The sequence below is a fragment of the Vanellus vanellus genome, assembly GCF_965231255.1.
Source record: "Vanellus vanellus genome assembly, chromosome: Z".
Taxonomy (NCBI): domain Eukaryota; kingdom Metazoa; phylum Chordata; class Aves; order Charadriiformes; family Charadriidae; genus Vanellus; species Vanellus vanellus.
In genome coordinates, this window is record NC_138908.1 from 51,198,356 (window position 1) to 51,221,498 (window position 23,143).

Sequence of the window (23,143 nt, forward strand, 5' to 3'; positions counted from 1 at the left end):
TTTCATAAGAGAAACAAGATTAAGGATGAAATGAAGAACAAAATGCTTGGAACAGAATTTGGAGAAGCCACAGATCAATCTGAATAGATACAAGCTTGGTGCTGAACTACTATGTTGTAGTTCATACTGTACTACTGTGTTCACACTATGTAGTTGAGTTCAATCGGGCACAGAGAAATAATTCCCCAGTTTCCTGTCATACTTGATTTTCTCCTTAGGTGACTGAAATGAGAAATGCATGTTAAACCTAAAATGGATTTAAATTCAATTCCACCCTCTATATAACATAAGGAAGAAAAATTGACAGGATGTATTCAGCTTTTTGAAATGCTATCAAACCAAATGAAGGCAGGTAAGATCATACCTGAAAGTCATGTTTATGTAAAACCCATTTTGCTGAAATGGCAAAACTAAGAGACAAGTCTTTATAGTTTGTCTTATGGGGAAAGATTTTTCAAAATAGTACAAAGTGTAATTTTAAACAGACACCTAACTCAGGGTGTTATGCAAATTACTTCTCAGTGCTTTCATACACTGAATGAAATAAAACTTATAAAAGGCAATGTGATCCTGAAAATCCCCCAAAGAATGAATTAATGTTAATGTAAGTATAACCTTTACATTTAATAGTTTAAAGGATGTCAAATGAACATAAATTTATGCTAGACAAGGAAAGCTATGTTTTTAGGAATTTTTGAAATAGGCCAATTCAGCTGATGACAGTAGTATTAAAAAAAAAAAAAAAGAAGGTATTTTAAATAACTATTTAAGGCTCCAAAGGAGCACTTGAAGCTTATTATACTAAACGTACAGCATGGTTTTTAAACAGTTCTCAAAGCACCTAAACTGGCTACCCAATGCCACACATGTTGTTGTTACTAGATATCATTTACATAGCATTGTAAATTTACACCGTGTTCAACAAAAATTGAGTTAGGCCCATTCCTTGCCCCTGAGAGGCTGTAAAAAATGTTCCCAAATATACAGCCACATGGTGGGCCCACTAAAAAAGCAAGGGAATTTTCAAGCTCTGTTAGTAATACTGTTTTCTAAAAATGACTCTGACAATGGGAATCCTACACGCTGAGAATCTTCTATTAATAAGGATTGGGCTGAAAACAATCACCAATGGCAAATCATGAAACCAGAGGCTACGATAAAGGATATAGCGTGCTGAAATGACCTCCTGAGCTAACTTTGATGGGTTTATTCAGTGCGTGACAAAGACAGAAAAGGAGTACCCTTCTGTATACACTTCTCCATCATCGCTACAACTCCAGGTTAACTGTACAAGTGCATTTATGGAGGACAAATAACACTCAAAGGAGGCGCATGGAGCAAGCACTGAACAACTGTTCAGCACAAGGAGTTCAGCAAAAGACAGAGCAAGAGCTATTCCCAGCCCAATTGCAAATGTCAGTGCTGCTGTAGACGCCTTTCCGTATTACTTAAGGTATAAACTTGCTACATCCTGAGACATCAGCAGCTCTGGAAACTTCCTATGGAGCAAGGAAAATAACAAACACAGAGCAGGGGAGGTGGAGGGCGGAAAGGTGCAGGAAAGCCAGTGCTGCTTGCTCCAGAGAGGCTGTAACTTCTGTCCTATTAACAAAGTGCTTTAGTTGTTTGGGAGAGGTTTTGAGAATCCACATGGAGTAAAGCTTAAGCTGTGCAAGAGGCTAAAATATCTTTTATGCAAAGGAGCTGGCAGAACGACAGGTCTCCAGACTGGGACACCCATGGCAAGTTTGATACCCCTAGTTTTTCACCAGAACTTGCCTCAGTGGAGCTCTGCATCATTTACATCTATATTAGAACAGAATCTAGGCCAGTGATCTGGGAAAAGCTTAGAGACACAAGTTCAAGGGCTGCAGCCCTTACCACAAAATCAAAATAACACAGACGTTGCCCCAGAGGCCAGTGATACCATTTTATGTGGCAGCATTTTGGACCACTGATCTACAGCAGTTCTCAGATTAGCTCATTCATGGCACCAAACAGCAGGCAGGTAAAAAACCCAAGGCAGCAGACTGCCTTGAGGACCTTGCTCTTTTGACTCTACTTTTAGAGCTTGGCAGCAGCAGGACTAGTGTCTGACTGCTTGAAAAACAAACGCTATATCAGTGCAGTCTAAATGCTCGACCAAGCAGAGGTATCATCACATACTGTATGCCCAGAAATGTACCCAGTATGCCTATGCAAATGAAAAGACACACATTTCGATGAAATGCTGTGGTGTCACTTGATGTAGAATGAGGATACTGCAATACTGTATGAACTTGATACAATATTGAGAATGCAATCAATGTGATTGATAGGGGAATTAATTGCAATGACAATGGCATACTCTTGATATTAATTTTAATTCTCATCTTTATAGAAATGTCACTTACATGGGAATTCTCATAAATAGCGTGACAAGGCAGAATTTTCACTGAGGCAAAAATGGAAGGGAATGAATAACACAATTAATCGGACATTAATGCACTTGGTGCTTTATCCTCACCACAGTGGAAGTATTACTAGTGCAAAATAAAGTTGCTGAGAAAATATCCTTTGGCATTAGAAATACTTTGATGTCCGATTTACTACAGAGAGTGAGGAGGAAAAAATGATGTTGTGCAAAATAACTTCTCGGATAGTCATCATTTTATTTGACTCCTCCTGCACAACTTCTGCAACTGTTTTTTTCCTAAGGGGAGCACAGACATTGGTTTAATCATAATTACTCATGAGTTTCCTCTTTGCTGACTCTGAGCAGATTGTAAATGATTTTGTATTTTGTATTTCTGCTTCCAATTTTAAGGCAGCACTAATTCCCCAAACCTAGGAAAATTTAGAGAAGGCTCGTGGTTTAGAGGGGAAGGACAAAAGGGAATAAAGGAAAATTTATTGTGTTTCAAGAAGATATACTCTTGATCTTGAGTATATCACCAAACATTGCAAGAGATTTGTAGTACTGGTGAGATCAGTTGTGTTCACCTGGATCATTTGTTGCTTTTCACACTGATTTTGAACATGTGTTAGTTTTATGTTTACAGATGTTATGGCTCAAAATCAAAATACATAGCAAGCAATTGCAGCACTAGCTTCTCTGGCTCTGCTGAAAGAGTTTGGTCCTGACCACGGCTTCAGTCTATCTATATGGTCTGTTTCTTCTCCTAAAGTAGTCAGCAGCACATCATTTGACTCACTACAACGTGCCCCAGAACATTCAAAAAGTTATAGTTAGTTTTTCTGTTTAGTGCCACATCTAGATAACCCTTAAATCTGCAGATAGGCAAATACTAGCCACAGACTTGAAGTGTTCCCCTCTGAAAAAACCAGAAAGACTGAAAAGCGTCTTGAACTTCAGGCCTTGGCTCTAATGCAGTTGGCCCTTTCAGAATAAGTAATTTATTCATACTCAAAAGGCTGGCCATTGCAAGGAAGGTGGCTGCCATAATTATACTTTTCCATTCTGCTTTCTGGGGCCTCTTCTGGGCATCTAAGTGACTCTACTACAAAATGAGGAGGATATACTATTGCCAGTAAAAGAAAAATGAGAAGTAAATACTGGCTTTGATAAGGGGAATCCACTGCATCTTTTGCCTGTAAGGTTTTTGTTATTACTTTTTTTTTTAAAACCAGCTGCATTGATATACAGCATAGGTGTTTGCAGAACAGGAATTTGTAGTCCAGCTCTTCATCTTCTGAACCAGCAGTGAAATTGGCAGCTATGCTATAACTCTGTGGTCATTTGGGATAATGTATAAAACCAGAAAAATTCTGCTTTCTAGGACTGTGTTTGCCATGCTGGAAGTTAGTAATATCGTGTTCTGATTTGTGAAGTGAGTAAATTTGATATGGAAGTCATCAGGGAAAACACAATAAGTATGGAGCAGCGGTATTTCCTGTTTTTACACTTTTGCACTTTCTGGTCATAAAAAAGTACACTTTATCATCTAACTTTACAGTTATTTTCAGTATCTCCTATAAATGGGGTCTTTTTTCTAAACGCACAAAACTGGATAGGTGTCCTAAGCTGGGGACGACAGCAGGTTCCCAATGAACAAACGGGAGAAGATGTAGTTTGAGAGATAAAAGGGAATGGGAACTAGATCCCAAATAATTGCCTAGACTTTTTCCCAGTTTCACTCATATCTTCAGATTCCCTAGAATAACCATTATGCTCCAGGATTTGCATTGTGTTCATTTCATCCAAAAAATAAAAACTCCTCTTCCGTTTCCTGTTTTGATCAAAAAAATTTGCTGTTTTTTTTTTTTTTTCTGCAAAATGTAGACACTCAGGATACAGAGAGCCTTAAAAATATACATTGCAGCTGTACACAACAGATAGCCTAGCTACCATTATCTCAATATTTAAGTTTTCTTGGATGTCTTCTCTTTTTTAAGATGTTGCTTAGGTCTTGCACTGTACCAAGTAAGAGCTAAATTTTCTATTCTTTTCAGATCCTAGCTATCTTAACTGTTTATGGTCCCATTTCTCTTTAAATTCATGACCCTGCTGTCCCTTCCCTTGGCTGCCTCATAAATGCAGTCCAAGACCTTTATTTAATTATCTACAATGTTCAATGTGGCAATACCTCTTTCTTCAATATGCACATCCTCGAGTACACGTTATGTTTTCAGAAATCATCACACATGATGAAGATTTCTGAAAAAACATGTGGGACGTGAACCTGAAGCTTTGGGGAAAAAATTATTAAATGTGTTCACAGACATTTTCTGGGTAGCTCAAAGAGCTTATCTGCAACAAAATATTTGAACAAAGCAACAGATGCCGAGAAACACTGTTCTGTTAAAAGCAGTCAAAGTACATTCTCCTTCAACCTTTTTTCCTTCACTGTGACATTTTATAGGTACTCCTACACTTCTATATTCCTAGAAGTATTCACTTCTGACCTATCTTCCAATGTTCCTGCAAGAATCCTCACTTAAATATAATTCACATAGATAAGTCAAAGTCATTAAAGCTTCAGCTTACACTATGCAACTTAACTGCAATAAATACAGTATTATTTTGTGCTAAGATAAGGAGACATTTTTACATCATATTTTGTATCTTTTGACAAGTCTGCTGAAGTTTCCATTAAGGTTACAATAAATTTGGGAAACTGTAGTGAATCCCCACCAGGATTTGTAAGAGACTCAGACTTTCTCACTGAAATGTCTTCAAATACAGGAAACAAGCTTGAACCCAAATGAAAACAAGTATTCTTGATAGATCCAAAGCCTTTTCTGCAGGAGTGTTAGAATTCAGAAACACCAGCTCCTACAACTTCAATTTTGCCAAAATTAACAGTTACAAAGCTCAAGACCAATGTAAATATGTCCAGGGAGTTCTGTAAAAAAACCAAACAGTGATACTGGTGGCATAGATAATGAAACTTGACTGAAAATACATGAACTTAGGATGTTCCTTTAATTAAAAAACATAATTCCACAAAGTAATCAAGGCTTATAGAAGTCAAATGGTCATGAACATTGTTCAAAACCAAAAGTTCCTATCAGGTGACAAACAAAGGAATTCCTTTATGAGGAAAAGGGCAGAGTTGTTTATAGTACTTTCATTAACAACATTCAGGAAAACTGTATTCAAAATTGAAAAGTCTCAAAGACAGAAACTCTAATAATATTAAGATCTAATGTGAAAGCTTTCCCAAGAAATATAAATTGCTGTCACTTCAGAAGTTTACTACATGTTCTATGTTTTGTGTGATATAAAGTCTTCTTTTGTGCCTGCCATGAACCAAGGACATCAGAAAGTGCGTGGCAGTCTGTTGCTGGTCACTGATTGTCTGTTTGTGCTACTGTAAAACCCAGGAATATTCCCAAGGTCGTGGGTGCTCTAGCTTTGGGGGCAGTCCAGTCCTTCAGATGTGTGATCTGCAGATAACACAGAAGTGTCTACTACACAACCTGCCAAGGAATGCGAGGGCCGAGGAGGACTGCAGTATTCTACACATACTTCCAACAGTTGCGAAGGAGCAGGATAAGCATCAATCTGTGTAAGCCACTATCGACATCATGCTCTCTAACCGGGAGATGAGTTGGGCCTAGAAAGCTAACTGAAGTCTCAGTCCTTTAGAAGTAAAATATGACTACATATGACTAGAATGTTCCTGTAAATTCATGCAGAAAGGTATTTAATGTTAGATCTTAATGGGGGGGGTTGCTGACTCCATTTGGCAGTGCATGGGTCTTTAACAGATCTTTTCTTCTACTTTTATAGCGAAGGCATACAAATGACTGCTGAATGGCCCTTAACAATGAGAAGGAAGACCTACAAACCAGATATTTGTGTTAGGGCTCTGTCCTTTCCCTTCTGCAACCCCCCTGAAATTTATGCAGAAGAAACCCATAGCAGCAGACTTCAGAGAGCAAGTTCATCATTCCAAATGGTTGAAATGACAGTGGAAGCATTGCACAATTCCACTTTGTAAAAGAAAGTGCATATCATCTGGAGGCTCCCATTCTCTCCTTTCAGCTCAGCTTGTTAATTGTTGTTATATTTTATACAGTTGTTAATTTCCAAACAAGTTATCATTTGCAACTTTAATCTTCTGTTGCTGTGCTAATATTTTTTTTTCAAGGAACCAGTGTTTAAAGAAGTTTTGATTCCCATTTTTCTTAACCCCTAGCAAACCCACACCTGAATTTATCCAGGTTTCTAAAATAATTTTTCACCTTTTGTATCTTTTAACTCCATTAAAATATAAAATTTCCCCGAAGCTTACTTCTTCACACTTCACTCTGTTCCTTTGCAGATGTCCTATTTTCCTTCTCTACTCAGCAAATCCTCATATCCTTAAATTTCCAAACAACTGAGTCCCAAGACATGCTGGTGCCTGTCAGCAGTAGCACAGACAAAGGACCCTACACATAGTAATTTATATGCCTAAAGTTCTCATATGCGGCATCCAGAGCATGCAGAGCAAAGACCTCAACATAATCAATGATGAAAGACCTAAAAGAAATAAATTAAATTGGCTGGATCACAGAATAGAAAGAATTAGTGGGCAGCTTGTAGGGGATGTTGTGGACACAGGACACAGATACGGGTCACAGGTTTACAAGGTCCCAAGTTGTTCCCAAATCTGTGTTTACAGCTAGTGCTTAGAAACATATGCAGATTTTCTTTCCCACGTAGCAAAATTTCAAGCAAAGTTTGATTATGAAGGTATCACAGTAGCCCATGATAAGCTTAGCCACTGCACTGGAAGACTGTGAGAAGACTAAATTTGGGAGTAAATATAGAGTCTTTGATTGTAATCCATACTGACACTAGTGTACAGAGTAAACTAGATGTTAATTAAAAGAAATATCTGTGAGATGAGTTCTTTCTTTTTTTTTTTTTTCAGTAATGGGTATTCTCATACTGGATGAATCCAAATTCTTTGGTACAACTACAGACAACATATTTAAGTAACACACTCGCAAGCTGAATGCATTGTGTATTTGTTTCAGTGATATGACATGATGCAGCACACTGGACTTTCTAATCGATTGGATAGTGCATTCCATGCTGATTTTTTATTAGAAAAAAAAATATCTCAGGAGGTTTCCTTAGGTTTTAATAACACAGGCTTCAAATTCAAGTCAGTAAACTTCAGTGAAGTTGAGGGAATTACTCAAGAATGAAACTGGTTTGCTATTTTGCTATTAAGATTCAGATGCCGCTGAAGTGGAATGGCAGGGTACAGAGCAACATGGCAAAATGACTTTAATTTAGAGGTGGTTATATATAGGCAATGCAGAACACCCTTTGTGGTTCAATCACTGCTTTCAAAAAATAAAAAATCCCTACAACTACTAAAGATGTCTTTTTGGAAACCTGAGAGGAAATGGATGAAACAGGAGTGTGACCCAGTCTTACAACAGTGAGTATAATAAAACCACACTAAAAATGATTTATTCAATGCCAATAAATACCTTCAGATATTCCTCCCACCAAGGACTATTTCAGTGCAGTTTTTGTGCAAGCAGAAATGTGATCCAGAGCTGCACGCTAAAAGCCATTGCAAATGTATGCAGACGTCAGCACTGGGGAAAAGTAAACTGTACAAAACTAAAAACATAAACAGAAAGCCTCCACTGTGAAAATAAAATCTTAAAATTGCTACTAAATGTAAGCAAAGAATGTTTTGGAAGGTAGTAACAATACCATTAGAGAAGCTTTTTGCCTATCTGAGCCTGAGAGTTAGTAGAGGCTCAAGATCAGCGTGAGAAACGAAATTTTAAAATAAACATACCCTGAACTTTAGAAAAGGATGAGTTTCTTTGCAAACAAATCACGGCCACAGATCTGAAAGGAGTTTACAGTGTATAACAGAACTCGCAGGGTAAAGAGGAGAAAGATACATGCAAGGCAGAAAAGGATGAAAAGAAGAAAAGCATTTAATTGGGCTTTGTGCAGACATTGGTTGTGTGATATAATAAAGAGGAATAAAATTAACAGAATGAAACAGAGACCTTGCAAGAGAAAAACATGTCTAGAGGGATAGGCAAAACTCTAGAAAAGGCTCTGAAGAAGAAGGATATACCATATGAATAGCAGACGTATGAAAAGACTGGTACACAAATGCAGAAGAGAAAGAAACAGAACCACAATCACCCCTTCTTTTAGATCAACTGGCACACCAGTTAGCCATGGCTTGCATTGAATGAGATCGCCAGCCCCTCAGAGTGGGGACTACTTCTTACAGGGTGTTGTAAAGTGTGGCACAATGGAGCCCTTATTCTGCATGCAGCTTTGGGGCATTACAGTAAGAGGACCTTGGTTTTTTGGTTTTTTTTTTTTTTTTGTTTGTTTGTTTTTTTTCAAATGAATTACTGAGTTCTGAGAACAATTTGGCAGTGATTATGACTGCCAATGCTCTGTCAATTTGATGTCTTTTGTCCCAGTGCTCCATCCATAACTGGATGTGTAACTGTATTCCAAACTCTAAACACTTTTTAATCTTAAAAAAAATCTTACAGCACTTGACTTACCTATGAAAGCAGAACTCCCTGGACTGACAGTCATTTTTGTTCCTGAAGGAGAGGTCAGCACTGAATGAGTGCTGGTCCCAGCACTGGAAAGCATGGCTGTCAAGTCTTCTAGGTAAGGAAGAGGCCGTGGAGGCTCTGGTAACAGATTGGGAGACTGAAGTGATGAGCAACACTATAGCAGAAAACATCTCAAGGACATTAAAAAACCCACCACCAGCTATTGCTGCATTATTTGCTGTGTTGCAACATTATAATTTCAGAAGGGCAGTCTAAGGAACTTTGGGCAACTACTAAAGGCATGCTTTGCCTCATGTTAGGTAAGGCACTAGAGAAATTATTAAACTAACATTTGGATCAGTATGACCACAAAATAAAAGAAATTCTGTCTGAAGGCTACCATGACATTCTGGTTCACCCTCTTCATATGTGACGAAGGTACATGGTATCAAGAGATACAGTAGCTTGGTTGAAAGAGCAAATTTATACAGCATAGAAGCCGAATCAAGTGTCCATGGCAGTCAGTGGAAAACTTTTTAATGTCTGCTACAACCTGGATAAAGCCCTGATTAAATATGGTTCTAACCCTGCCAAATCCTGTGGTATACTTAGGCAGAGCTCCAAAGGACTAAGATTTCAGAGCTCAGGAGGATCAATCTATGGTGAGGACTGCAGGATTTAGTTCTCTACTAACAATAATGGTTATTTTAAAAATCGATTGTGTTGCATACCATTCCCAATTCTGTTTGTCATGGAAATGATGGGATATGTGATTTAAGTGAATGGTGGCTTCATCCCCTTTCAATTAGATCATGGCACGCACTAAGAAAGTTTTCTATTGCTGATCATATTCAGCACCCGAAGTACAAGTCACGGATGCTTGAACCGTTTCTTTCCATCAAGGAACTAAAAATGTGATTTGCCTAAAATTATAAACAGCTTGAATAACTCACAGTAACTTTCCATCTTTATTTCCATCTTTAAAAACTATGCCATTTATAAAGATCAGAAAAAGATTTAAAGGTCATGTGGGAGATTTTATTTATAGGCTGAAACACAGCTCATTTTTTTTTCTTCCAGATTTTTTTAGACTGAGTTTCTAGAACCAGTTTGGATTCACAGGGAAATCATGTGAACATCTGTAAAGGGGGCTTAGTGTTGCCTGTGAAACTGAGAAATCTCGCTTTAAAAATTCCTCTGGAAGCTGCATCATCCATGGACCTGTGCTCACCCTAGTCATGAAAGATGAGAGCTGTAATGGATACTTTAATGCTGTTGCACCAATAACAGGGACTAGGTTTCAAAATTTGACACTTCACTATCAAATGTACAGAAGCACTTATGAAGTCTGGCTGGATCATTCCTCTGCCAGGCATGGAGAAATGATACAAGATGAGTTATTAGGAAAGGAAACCCTTTTCCCACACATCCAGTTACCACCAGGTAACTCTTCCACCCATACTTCATAGCTGACATTGTCTTTTCAAGTCACTCAGCTGGGCTTACTTTCTGTTGTTTAGAAACCCAAGAAAAAGTAAACTTCACCCTTCACTGAACTTGGGAAGTGATTTTTAAAAGCACACTGGGTTTATGCACCTGTTGGATGTGAAAACAGTTTAGTATCACACAGCCACGTACAAAAAGGCTGCTCAGCAGAGGCAGAGCACTTCACAGGGAAAAAGTGGCATCATTCTCATTTCAAGAGAGCCACTTTAAGAAATGGTTAATACATGCTTTTCTTAGCTAGTAAGTCTGAAAGAGTGAAACCAAGTATCTCAGGACTGGGAGGCGCAGTTTATCCTTTCTCCTTATCCATCTTTTACCACGACCTTGTTTCAGGCGATGCTGCCCAGAGAACAAATGCAGACTGATTCTTTTTTTAGAACAGGACCTCCTGTATGCCATTCCCTCTTTCCACATCCTCTGATTAGTTCTGCAAGCTAGATGTGCCAGCAGCCAAGTTACAATTGCTGCAAGTGCAAAATACCCTGGACTTACCAAGAATCAACAGCTGGGAGCTTTCAGTTACCTCCCCACGAAGATTGGCTGCCTTGCAGGAGTACAACCCCTGATCTGACAGAGAAACATTTGCAATTAACAGCAACCCATCATGCAGATGGTGAGCAGAGGACAGCTTGACCTTGTTCTTAAACCAAGTAACTTCAGCTTCAGGGACACCTGGAAAAACATTGACAAAACATAGCACAAGTAAGATATAGTTGTTGCTAAACTGTGTTACGGTTCCTACAGACAAAACTGTTAAGATAGAATAATTAAAACAAATCTTTAATATGACTTCCAAGTGACATTTTTTGCAGTTCAGACATGTTTAGTCAACTCTTTCACATTGCCTGCCTTTATGTTTCTTACATCCCTCTGAGATGGAACAGAAGAGTTAAAACAGAATTGAAGTCTTCCCTTTTAGTGTCCCAGAATTGTACAAGTGAACTCTGAACTCATCACTCTTAATAACAAGCCTCTATTGCATCAGAACAAAGCTTAATCTAGCCTAGCATCCTGCCTCTGGAAGAAGCCATAAGCTGGTTACTCTCCCAGCCCCCCACTAGTCTGAGCTCAGGAACTTTCTGAACCAGAAGTAGTTCCTGTGCAGTTAGGAGCCCTCCATAGATTTCTCTTCTATTAATTCATCCAATCTTCATTTTTGAAATTTTGCAAACAATTAGCATTTACATCTTCAGAAAACCAGTTTCACTGGTGTCACCTTCAGACAACAGACTGTTACAGATTCATAACCCACTATAAGAAGAATTGCCACCTTTCGTGTGCTTGGATCTGAGGTCCAGCTATCACTGTTGGGTACCCTCTTGCAGGACTGGGTTCTGATGGCAAGACCTCTGTTCTTGCAGTAGGTAGTACATAGGGAGTCCTGGGCATAGGGGTTTCTACCTTGATTTAAATGCACACCAGATCAGGTAACTTAGTGTTACTGGCTGCTAAACAATTGGTTTATGTGAAACGGTATTGCAATACTCTATAGATGGGATAGACCTATGGAGCTGTGCCTGGGAGGAAATGATACTCTGTGGACCCATGGCTGTAAGGAATAGCACATCACTAATCCTAGTAACTGCTGGAGTGCATGCTCTCCCATTTGCAGCACCCTCTGTATGGGTACCCTCTCTTACACATGAACATGCAGCTTCCTTGTGTCTATTGTAGATTAAGGACATGCACACAGGTAGTTATTCTTAAGTATCTGCTGCCCACCTAAATCCTTCCTTGCCTTATATCACACCAACATGTTCCTCTGCCCATTGCCTGTACCTTTCTGGTTTTGTCTTCATGTGAAAAAACAAAACCCGCTCCGTTCATCAATTCTGTGGTCCTGGCATCAGAAATACCTCACTCAGGCTATGCTCATTGAGCATGACTACACATTTGTCTGTATTCATACTGACCACCCGATTGCAGGTGCCTCGCTAAGCATGTGCAGATGCAAGTGGGAAAGGGAGATTTTTCCTATTTATCCACATCAAAGCATTGTGGCCTTTTCCCCACCTCTCCCAGAGTCACTTGGTGACTTTGCCAAAACATCTGGGATGAGTATGTGTGAGCTTGGCAGCCAGGAAGGAAAGCTGAAGCCCTGTAAGGGCAGAGTCTCATCTACATTTGGAAAGTAGCAGGAAGCAGGCTGTAAAAGACTGCAGGGTTCTTCTCACCTTTGTCTGAGCATAAATAGCATATGCTAATCTGGACCCTTCATGGCACACCCAGAGAACGAATCATTCTTGTCTGCGATGCTATTTTCCAAAGGCTTACCCTTGTTTGTGTTGCTACAATTCAGCTTTTTTAAAAGGATGGGCTGTTGGCCTGTTTCTGAACCCCCTGCTGGGATAGGACCTGTGCACAGCTTTCCATCTGGCTGCTACTCTTTGACATATGTGGCATGGGTGGGCCGACCACCACTTAAAACCTCACTCTGATTTTTTCCAGAGCATCCAGTCAGAGTCCTCAGGGGAGCTCAGACAACTGCTGGATAGCAAACAACCCCAACCCTTGAGTTTATTCAAGCCTGCGTGTTTATTGTGTTTCCATTGCGGGGGAAGTAAGTTTGAGAGTTGAGCTCTGAAGACCAAAGGAGAGAAAATGGAAACTCTTTCAGTTCTGGAGTCCCTGAAATGGAAAAGCACTCACATCCCAGCTCTTGTCCTCCCACTGCGACCCTAGTGAAGGGATGATCCACTCTCTCTTGTAGTCTCAGCTGCTTACAGTGCACAGGTTTTCACATTATGGCTATTGCCAAACTTAGGCATGGAAATATCAAGAAATGTACCGCAGAAGTAAACAGTCACAAGATTATAAAATTATAAAATTATACAGCTGTCTCCAATTCTAACAAGGGCTCATGTTCTTTCTTTGTTTTGAAGACTAAAATTGTGTAGATCAAGCTTTTCTTAAAAATAAAGGAAGATAAGCACAAATAGTGGGAGAAAAGGAAGGGATGAGGAGTGTTGAGAAGGGTAAAGAAGAAGGGAAAGGGACAATGACTCAAAACAAACAAACAAACAAATAAACACAGAGAGAAGGACTAAACTAGTTTGCTTCTTGTAGACAGCTGCTCAGCTAATCCTAGCCCAGAAAGACAGATTCTTCTTGTATACGCTTCACTAACAGAAGCAACAAGGGGTTAAAAGCAAGACCCCTTCCTGTTGAGGTACTACTGTTGAGTCTAGGAAAGTTGCACTGTACCTACAAAACATCCAGCAGCTCTACAAAACCCTTTTTCTGACTGCTACTCTACAAAGTTTGTTCTTCCTCTATCTTAATGTGAAGTTTCCACATTACCAGGAGATTGTTTTAAACTAACCTGTACAGCTGTTCCTACAGTTTGGTTTAGGGAAGATAAGCAGTATATGTCAGTGAGCAGCAGCTTCATTTTCCTTTGTGCTTCCACCTCTAGCAACACATATCAAGGCAGGAATAGGAGGCAGCCAGCACAGGGATGAGCAAACACATCATTACACAGCATTGCCACAAGGGGTAGCAAGAGCATTTCAATCAGTTTCGTTGGGTAAGGGTGAATGACAGAGGGCTGAGTGTATTTGCCTTGCAGAAACAATCGCCGAGACTGAAAGTCTGAGAGGTGCCAGCTGGAAGCAAAACTCACTTTGCTGGGCAGGCAAGACTTTAAGTGGTGAATAGCTACCCAAGCCTATTCTTCTTCAGCTTTCCCCTCCATCACTGCATGTATCCAGCACAAAAAGGTTACCTGGGATATGTAGCAAGCAGAACTGTGCATGCCAATCAAGATAATTTTGCTAAACCAGGAGCTTCTGGGGAAAGGAAGCACAGCAGTACAAGGATCTAGCAGTGGTGACTTGTTTCCAATGCCACAATATTCTTGAAACAGTGACTTACATGTCAGAATCTGGTGTAGTTAATGAAAAAATATGGGTCATAAAGCAAGATAAGAACTAGAAAAATACAGTATCCACCATACAGATGAAATACAGAGGAAAGGAATGTTTAGGAGAGTTGAAAAAGATGCAAGCTGACACATCTGAGAGAGGGCAGGATGGTAACATATTTTAAGTCAATCTTCTAAACCTGTTCTGACTCAACAGTGACTAATGATACATGACACTTTGCAGTCAGGTGCCTCTGTTAAAAGTCTTATGGACTGAAGGATAGCATGGAGAAACACCCTAAGAACTATATTTTTAAATCTGGTTCTTCCTTTCATGTCCAACTGTATTTTCAATAACAGCTTGGGCCAGACTCATTAAGGCTTCTGCTATCCAAATGAACATCTGTACAACTTAAGTGCTGAAGTCAACAGAAAGCTTCCTAGGGATACTGGTGTGATCCAAATTGCTCCCACACCCCATTTGGAAGTAAAATTGCCCACAGCAATCAAATTGCCCACACCAGAAATGCTGCTGGCTTTCTGAAGCTTGGAGAAAATCCTCCAGCTGGAAGTCACAGACATCTGCAAGACTCCCGATACTCCTAGGAATGACCACAATCACCTAACTATGTTTAAAAATATTCTTTCACCTCGATGGTGAAGTAGCAAAGTATGTCAAGTGAAATAAAGCTGATTTTCAAGCTTGAACAAAACCACAACACCATCTTTGTGGTATAACCAAATTAGAATTTCATCCTGACATACTTCATATCAGGGGCCAATTAAACTCTAATGCATCCAGGATTTTGTTCTCCTTTGTCTTACAGCTTATATCTATAGATTTCAGCTCAGAACACAGATTTTGACAGTGCTTATGCCTTTCATTAGACATTAAAGAGCAATATAAAATTACTCCCTAGGCTCTGGTAATGTTCTCTTTCATTATCTCTCATTTTTAAGAAACCTTCTCCAGGCTTATCAACACCTGTCAGCAGCAAGTGTATATTTCTGTCCCTTGACAGCAAGAGCAGCTTTAGAAAATGTCATAACTGATCCTCATACTTAATATTTTTCTTACAAATATTTATTCTGCTGTCCTGATGACTCTCAGTAAAGATATGTCCCTACATGAGCCAAGACATCAAGATCCAATACATGCATGGCCCTATACTACAGTGCATGGTCCTATACTACAGACTATACAGCACAGTTAAGGCAACACAGCTTATAATAACAAGATTAATAGGCACCAAATTCTGATCTGGAACAACTCTCAGTTGCTGTGCTGGCTCAGGGCATCCTGAAATGACTAGAGGGAGAGTACTAAAAGGAAAAAGACTATAGCTTTAGTAACCTCTGCGAAGAGGTTTTTCATCTAGATAAGTCTCCACATAATTTCTGGATATGTTAGTTTGCTTTCTAATTATGCTCACTTCATTCTCACACTCTAATCTCTTTTTTATTATCAGATGTTACCACATTAACCATTGCACATTAACTTACTATGGTTTGATGGCCATTTCATTGTTAATGCCTTGGGCAACTTTGGCAAACTACATAGCTGTAAAGTTCATCTACTCTGAAGAAGTAACTAGGATACGACACGTTTGCTGACTGAAGCAATAGTGTGTGTCACTCTTCTTGTTAGAATTAATTGTTCTAAGTAGAATTATTACAAATATATTAAAGGTTGAATAATCACAACCCTGATGTTAAAGCAAAGAAAAAATGTGCTTGCATTATATGGAAAATTGTATTTATTGTCATGTTCTTTAAAAGATTTTATGAGATGGCATATTTTCCAGGCATAGGTGAGACAGCTGATAGAAATCACGCTGTTCCTGGATCTTTTCCCATATGTAGCTTTTTTTAAATTGCTGTTGAATTATTAACACTGTTTGTATGAAAATAGGATTCTAGTACCTATAAAACATTTCTGCCCTCATTACTCACTCTCTTATTCCCTGTGTAACATCACAGCTTGTGGTTTATGACTTTATCATAATTTCAACAGTATTAATCTCTGGTGTCAAACATAGTTGACATTTTCTGCAGAGGCAGTAGCAGAAGATAAACATGAAGAAAATTATGATTTAAGCAAATTTCTTCTGTATCGCAGAAGAATCCAATACACAGTAATGCTACTAGATAGCAAAAAGCCTTCTTCTGGGAGGGAAGACAGTGATCCTGCTGTGACACTGCTAAAAGTTTCCATTGTGGACATACAATGTCATAGTAGGTAGGCTTCATAAAATTGCTAGAGATGATTGTCCTCTCCGAAGAGGCACTGAATCTATGCTCCTGACCATGCTGTGCTCCCCTCATTTAGTTTTCTGATGCCGAAAGAACTATGGCAACTTTGCTCAGCCACGTCCTGTTCATGATGTCTTTATACTGAAGGGAAATGGCTGCACTTATTAAATCAGCAATCACTGTCTATGTATGCAGCTGACAGAGCCCAGAGAGAGAAATCCAAAATAATTTATGTTCATATAATACTTAGTATATTTCACACACTTTCAGTGCCATGTAGGGGACTGGGGAAAAAAGGTACAGCTTTCATATCCTTCTTCATTGAAAAGGCACTGGACATCAGTCTGATTGCAAGGGAGTGTCTAGTGCCTGTGTTGAGAGGGTAACAGGATTACTGAACTTACTCCTGCTTGAACCACTAGGAAAAACAACACTGTATTTTTCTTTCATTAATCCCACCTATAGTAATTAATAAATTGGGATCCCAGCTTAGTGTTTGCAGGGCTATTGTGCATACTTTGCTAAAGGACAGATGACCAAAAAGTGAAATGAGCCAAATACTCTTTTTACTTTAGAATTTGCATATGGGTGTGGTTGCCAGCACTTGAAGAACGAAAACTGAAAACGACTAAGTACTAAAAAGTGAGCAGGAAGTGTAAAAAAGGCAGGACATTTGTATATTTGCAGTGCAGGTGCTTATTTAGAGCCATCTGAAGTAGCTGCTAGGGACAAACAGGCAAAACAAGGGTCTAAAGGACTTCATACAACTCTCCACTGCAGGTATTTGTGTAACACTCGGCATGGCTCAGTGTGTGTTTTATAAGGTGATCTCTTCCCCTCCCATTCACCCTCATACTATGCATGAAAGCGTAATGAATCAAAGGGATGGCCCTGGGTCTTTACCTATTTCCCATCTCTCTCTCTTCCCCCGCCCCTCCTCCCCATACCAACACCATTTGCACCAATAACCATAGGACTGCAACATGCAGAGAAGGTCAACCTTTTTTGGTCACCATTGGAAAGAGGCAAATGGCCATAGTGAGACAGAGGGACATTCAGTCTCTGGCTGGAAAACAATTTCAGGGACAACTCTGTTTCAGCAGAATTCCTCTGAATTCCTGCATTCCCAAGATGAAAAAAGAAAAATCAGAATAAAAATGTGCTAAAATGCCCTTAATTTGAAAAAAACACAGAGTTTGGCAGGAAAAGAAGGAACTAACTGGAGAGGACTTTGAAAACCCCATCAATGAGGAAATGAGTCAGTCCATGCTTGTATATTCTTATCAAACACCAACAGGTAGGTATGTATATCAGTTTTGTTGTATACACATCATATTGTGTGTCTCTAACAAAGATGCTTGTCAGATTGTCCCAGACCAATTTTCTTAAGCCATTACACTTTTCTTGTTGGTATTGACAAAAGGAGGACAATTTCTATGCTAAGAATTAATGAAAGCAATGAAGTTTGCCTGAGTCCTAGGAAAACATTGCAGTTTCACCCAGCTGCACCTGAAGACACCAATGTAGCAAAGAACCATACAGAAATTTATAGGCGAAGTGCACAGGAGACCAAGTAATTTCTTACCTGCGACCTGGCAGCTAATGGTAACATTTGCTCTCTGGATTGTTTTCACTGTGCTTCCAATATCAACAGTGACAGCAGGCGATTCAGTGTTGATCACAGTAGCTCTTGATGCCTTTATCAGTGGCTTTCCTGTATAAAAGAAGTACCACAGTTTATCAGACCAAGCACATTGGACTCGCATGGGACAGATGGCCTGGGACCGTCTGTGTGGAAGTACCTACATGGGACAGGTGGATAAGGGAAAATGCTGGATTATGAGGCCACTTGCTCTTTTAAATATTACAGTGTCACCAAATTCCATGGGAAAAGCTGTCTTGAAGAATGAAAAAGCATACTTAGAGCAGAGGCAGAATAGCATTAAAACCACGTGGACGCACACGAGAACCAGCTGAATCAATAAACATCAGTACAATTGGAGCTGCAGCAAGAGGCTTGCCTGGTACTGCAACCAAAATACCACCCTTTGCCAACGGCTAAACATAGGAAAAAGAAGCCTGAGTGATGGCTACAGGCACATTAACAGGGCAGGAAGTTTAGAGCAACACGCAAGCTGTTTCTACACACTGATCATGTTTTCTTTAACCTACAGTGGAAACACTGGGATTGGGAAGACCACACCTTAGCCAGTAAGTTTGCTAGCGTAAGAAGACGAGGGACATAAACAAGCTCCTTTCTGTCAGATAATCTGTTTTGCTTTATCTAAAGCCTGTAGTAACAGTGTTACTCATTAACATTCTCTCTATAAAGATACCTGCTTTGCCTGCAACAAACTTTTCAAATTGTTTTCAGTGTGCTTCCAACATTGGTGACAGCCAGTGAGAGGGTCAAGGTGTTCCCCTGCTGTTGTGCTTGTCTATGTAGGATTAGCTATGGAGTCATCCATTGGGGGCTCGAGGACTCTTATGCAACTCCTTTTGTAGGGGGACTGTAAATTCATGCCTACGTGACACAAAACTGTTCAGAGATACTTAGCTCTGAGAGAGGGCAGTGAAGTGGCAGAGCTGATAGAGTTGATTTAAGGCAGTCCCTTGTCCCAGCCAAAATGCTCTGCAGGCAGGATGTTGGCAGGAGGGGCAGAACATGACAAAATCGCTTTAAATGATATGGGGCTTGGGCATTTTTGACTTAGTGTTGCAGTTTCAAACTCATCTTTATGCAAAAAACTATAAACAAATTTTTTCCCCTTTAAATATATGGTCAGATCCAAAACAGACTCAGATATTGTCATTTGCCTCCAGAAGCTGCAGTTTTAGGCTAATGTCTACTACTGGCTTCATTCGTGTGTTAATCTGGAGGTGACCAAGGAAGAAAAGAGGGAGGTGAGAAAAAGAATTTGGTTTACCTGAGCTCATGGAGAGTCACGAAATTTTAATTCACTCCTAACTATAAATTCCTCCATATAGCTATATTTCCAGAGCTTTTAAAAGATGCCTTTCATCTGGAAGTCCTGTCATATCAGTTTGGTTTTTTTTTTTTTTAATTTTTCTTTTGGTCCTTTTAATGTCTGAGAATAGCAAAGTAAAATATTGCTTTTTATTGTTGAGATATCTCCAAAAGTTTTGATGCTTTGTGGCAAAACCTAAAGAAAAGAATGAAAAATTCTTCAGCTATCCATCAGCCTTTTATTTTCCTGATTGGTTTCCACAATCTCATCAAAAGATTAAAAATGTATTAGCTGTTCAATCCATAAACAAGCAGCAAACCATTGAGAAAAATGGAAGCATATTCCACTGTCTTTTTTTCCATGCATGTGTTAAACTAATCAGAAAATTATTCAATGAAATAAGCTTTCGGCCCCGTGCCTGATCCCTCTAAAGATGGTCTCAGCTTTCCAGTTTTTATGAAGAAAGTACTTCCATTACGCCAAAAAGATTGTTGCTTTGTTCCAAAAACTGCTCAGTATCTCATTTTGATATTTATGGCCTCATTTTATAAGATGTTCAGCTCTTTGCCTTGGATGTGAGATGGAAATGTATACCGGTCCCTAAGCAGAATTCAGCCTGAGTCTGAGATGCATGAATGTTGATTCATCTAAAAAGGTTAACTGTTGCCTTGATAATTAATTATAATCCAAAAGCTAAGAGCCCCCTGTGCCACATGTGTATCTAATGCTATTTTATTTTTCTATAGCTTCATGCAAAATTGTCTCCACAAATTACGTTGTACAAAGACTATGGCTTTTAAACTCACTGGAGCAATATGGACAAAACAGCAGTTTTGACTGACGATTTTTTAACCTTATGTTCAGCTTCTTGCTGCAGCAACACAAGAGGTTTACTGTGGAGTTGCTCCTTATAAAACACTATAGTGTCTTAGCAGCAGCGCCATTGCTCTGCTGCCCAGGACTCAGCAAAGATATTCCTGATTTCCAGTAGTGTAAAAAGGATCAGTCTCTTTGTTTTTGCCTACACGTAATAGATAGCTCTGAGGCAGATCTTCCTTTTCCACCCTGGGGGGTTCAGCTTTTCTCCCTCTAAGGGACAAACAAGGTCTCTTTTCAGTTGATTTAATGACCATCAGAGCTTCACTGCTGGCCATTGCTACATTCTTAGATTTTCTGTATGCTCCTCTTACCTGAAATTTTCTCTGTGTTTGCTGTAAAAAACTCAAACTCATCAACAGCTATCCCTTCCTCTAATCACATGGATACGTTGGCAGCTGATGGTCACTGCCCGCGCGTTGGAGGCCTCCAAATGCTTCCAGGTTCTGGAGCAGTGAAATGGAGAGGTCTGAAAAATCAATAAGCTTTCTGGCATTCCTAATGTGTTTCCTTTTGCCTTTGTGATAAACAGGATCCTCCTTCTCTAAGACCTCTCTGCCTTGTCACAGTCCTTAGCTGTCTATTCTGTCCCTTCATCTCAACAGCTTCTTATTTATGCTTGCTGCTCTGTCCTTCTACTAATTCTGACGTGGTTGTGAGCCTCCTAACATTGCCTACCAATGAAGCTGGATTAACACATTCCTTCCCATTTCCCATGGCTTTTATTTGGGTGAGTTTTCTTTAGAATGGAAATCTAAACTAGCAAAGGATATTTAGTCTGCTTTAGAACTCAACTGTTACTAGAGAAATATAAAAATAGAAGTTCATTTTTTGTGAACCTCTATTTGCCAGCAATTGAAAAAGTGTCAGCCATGCTTGTGCCACAATGGATCGAATGTGATACAGGGCTTGATCCTGCAAGGGGCTAGCTCTTCAGCTCTGGTATTTTTCAGGCTTGCCTAACATACATCTGAGTAAGTCCTTTAATCAGTCTGTTAGACTTGAAGAGATCAGCAATAGGTTTAAAATGAATCATATGAATTGGGAGGTTTGGGCTGCACTGCCCATACAGGCTGTGAATAACCAGGATGAGCACTGTCTTGAGAGAACATATCAGATGCAGCAAGTGAGAAAAAGCATTGACCTCTTGCAGAAATCCACAAATCTCGTGCACTCTCTGTGAAAGTTGGCCTATGCCTTAGGCTTTTTCAGAGTTCACACCCTGTGTTTTCACCAGTGTACCTCTGTTGACCCACCCTGCCCACCAGCATCCACAGCCATCCGTTCCCCCACAATCGATTTCTGTCCAGATTCACACAAGTGGCAGGGACCATCCTGCAATCACAGACAGTGAACTATTACCTGCGAGAGTGACAGCAATGGAGACAGTGTCAGACCCCAGAGCATTGGACGCATTGCAAGCATAGAAACCCACATCAGCTTCCACAGGCGCTAGAATCTGCAAGGAGTCATCAGGCTGAAGTAGTATCCTGAAGTAAAGCAGAAAGAAAGATGCAATAGTCTCTTAGTTTGTGTAAGCATGAACACATTTACTGGGATTTTTTCAGGTTTAGGTATTATATTTTTACAGTCAGGCCTCTAGGTTATATTTGAAAATCTATTAAGAAATTTTAAGTCTTACATTGAGACTGTGAGCTGCAATTACTTCAATTCAATTTTAGTCTCACTCCCAGTTCTTCTACTGCTGATATGTCTATTAGAGAAAGATAGCTGAGTACTTAGGACATCTACCCATGGTTTGTGAAACCTCCTCCTCTGCTGTGTTGCTTCCTGTATGATGTTGAATGCGTTGCCTAGCTTCCCTGTCTCCCAGTTACGTAGGAGTAGCAATAGTAGAGAAAAAGCCAAATTATTGCAAGGGAAAAATCATGAAGCCTGCTGAAGCTAGGCAGAAAGAGGTGAAGTTAATCACAGGCTCAGTGTCAAAGCCTGAAATAGGCTCCAAATTCTTGGATTGCTGGGCACTTTGTACAAACTCAGCAGTCTTGTTGCTCTCTTAACAGTCAGGGAAAAGAGAGACGAATACTCAGCACCTTCTTGGGCTGAACCAACTGTTTCTTTCCTCTGCCAGTAAGAGGAGCCTACCATGATCTCTGCGTACTGCCCATCTTTAAATGGGATGAATATGGCCTTAGAGCTCTTATGAAGTGCTTCTTTCCACAGCCTGGTTTCGCAGTGGTGTAACTCCATCAGGTCCTGATGAATATCTGTTTAAGCAAGAATTCAGTCCATGGGCTGTTGTCAATGCTTATGTTCCCTTATCTTTAGCACAGGGTATTTGATGGTTATTGTTCCTTTCTCTTATTTTCTTAGCTGAAACTGTTGATAAAACCTAATGATAAATTACTTTTCTCATCAGCAACTTTCAGCAGCTGTTGTAGGTAAACCCTTAGTTGAGGCTGTGATCGACAGGTGAAAGTGGGGGAGGGATACGCCTGTAAAACACATGCAATAAAAGTCGGCTCACAGATCCCAGAATTGACGAGTTTCTTTCCACTCCCCTCCCCCCTTCCCCCCCCCCCCAAGTATTGTTTCAAGGACCCAAAAGCAGCAGATATTTGATCTTGCACAGCACTGTGGGTGGTAGATCTCTAAAACTAACCAGATTAGGGCCACCCATCAAAATCTATTACAGGAAAAAATCCAGACTTAAAATTATTTTTTG

At 39.8% G+C, this 23,143-nt stretch overlaps 1 protein-coding gene across 1 annotated transcript in view; it reads right to left on the reverse strand.

Moving 5' to 3' along the window:
• The window catches only part of ADAMTSL1 (ADAMTS like 1), a gene marked incomplete at its 5' end in the record, with an annotated part of 206,713 nt that overhangs the window by 16,068 nt on the left and 167,502 nt on the right, over positions 1 to 23,143 (reverse strand). The window contains 4 exons of the mRNA XM_082497983.1: positions 8,995 to 9,129; positions 10,990 to 11,169; positions 18,198 to 18,326; positions 21,820 to 21,947. Coding sequence (XP_082354109.1) covers positions 8,995 to 9,129; positions 10,990 to 11,169; positions 18,198 to 18,326; positions 21,820 to 21,947 — 572 coding nt within the window. The remainder of the gene's footprint in view (positions 1 to 8,994; positions 9,130 to 10,989; positions 11,170 to 18,197; positions 18,327 to 21,819; positions 21,948 to 23,143) is intronic.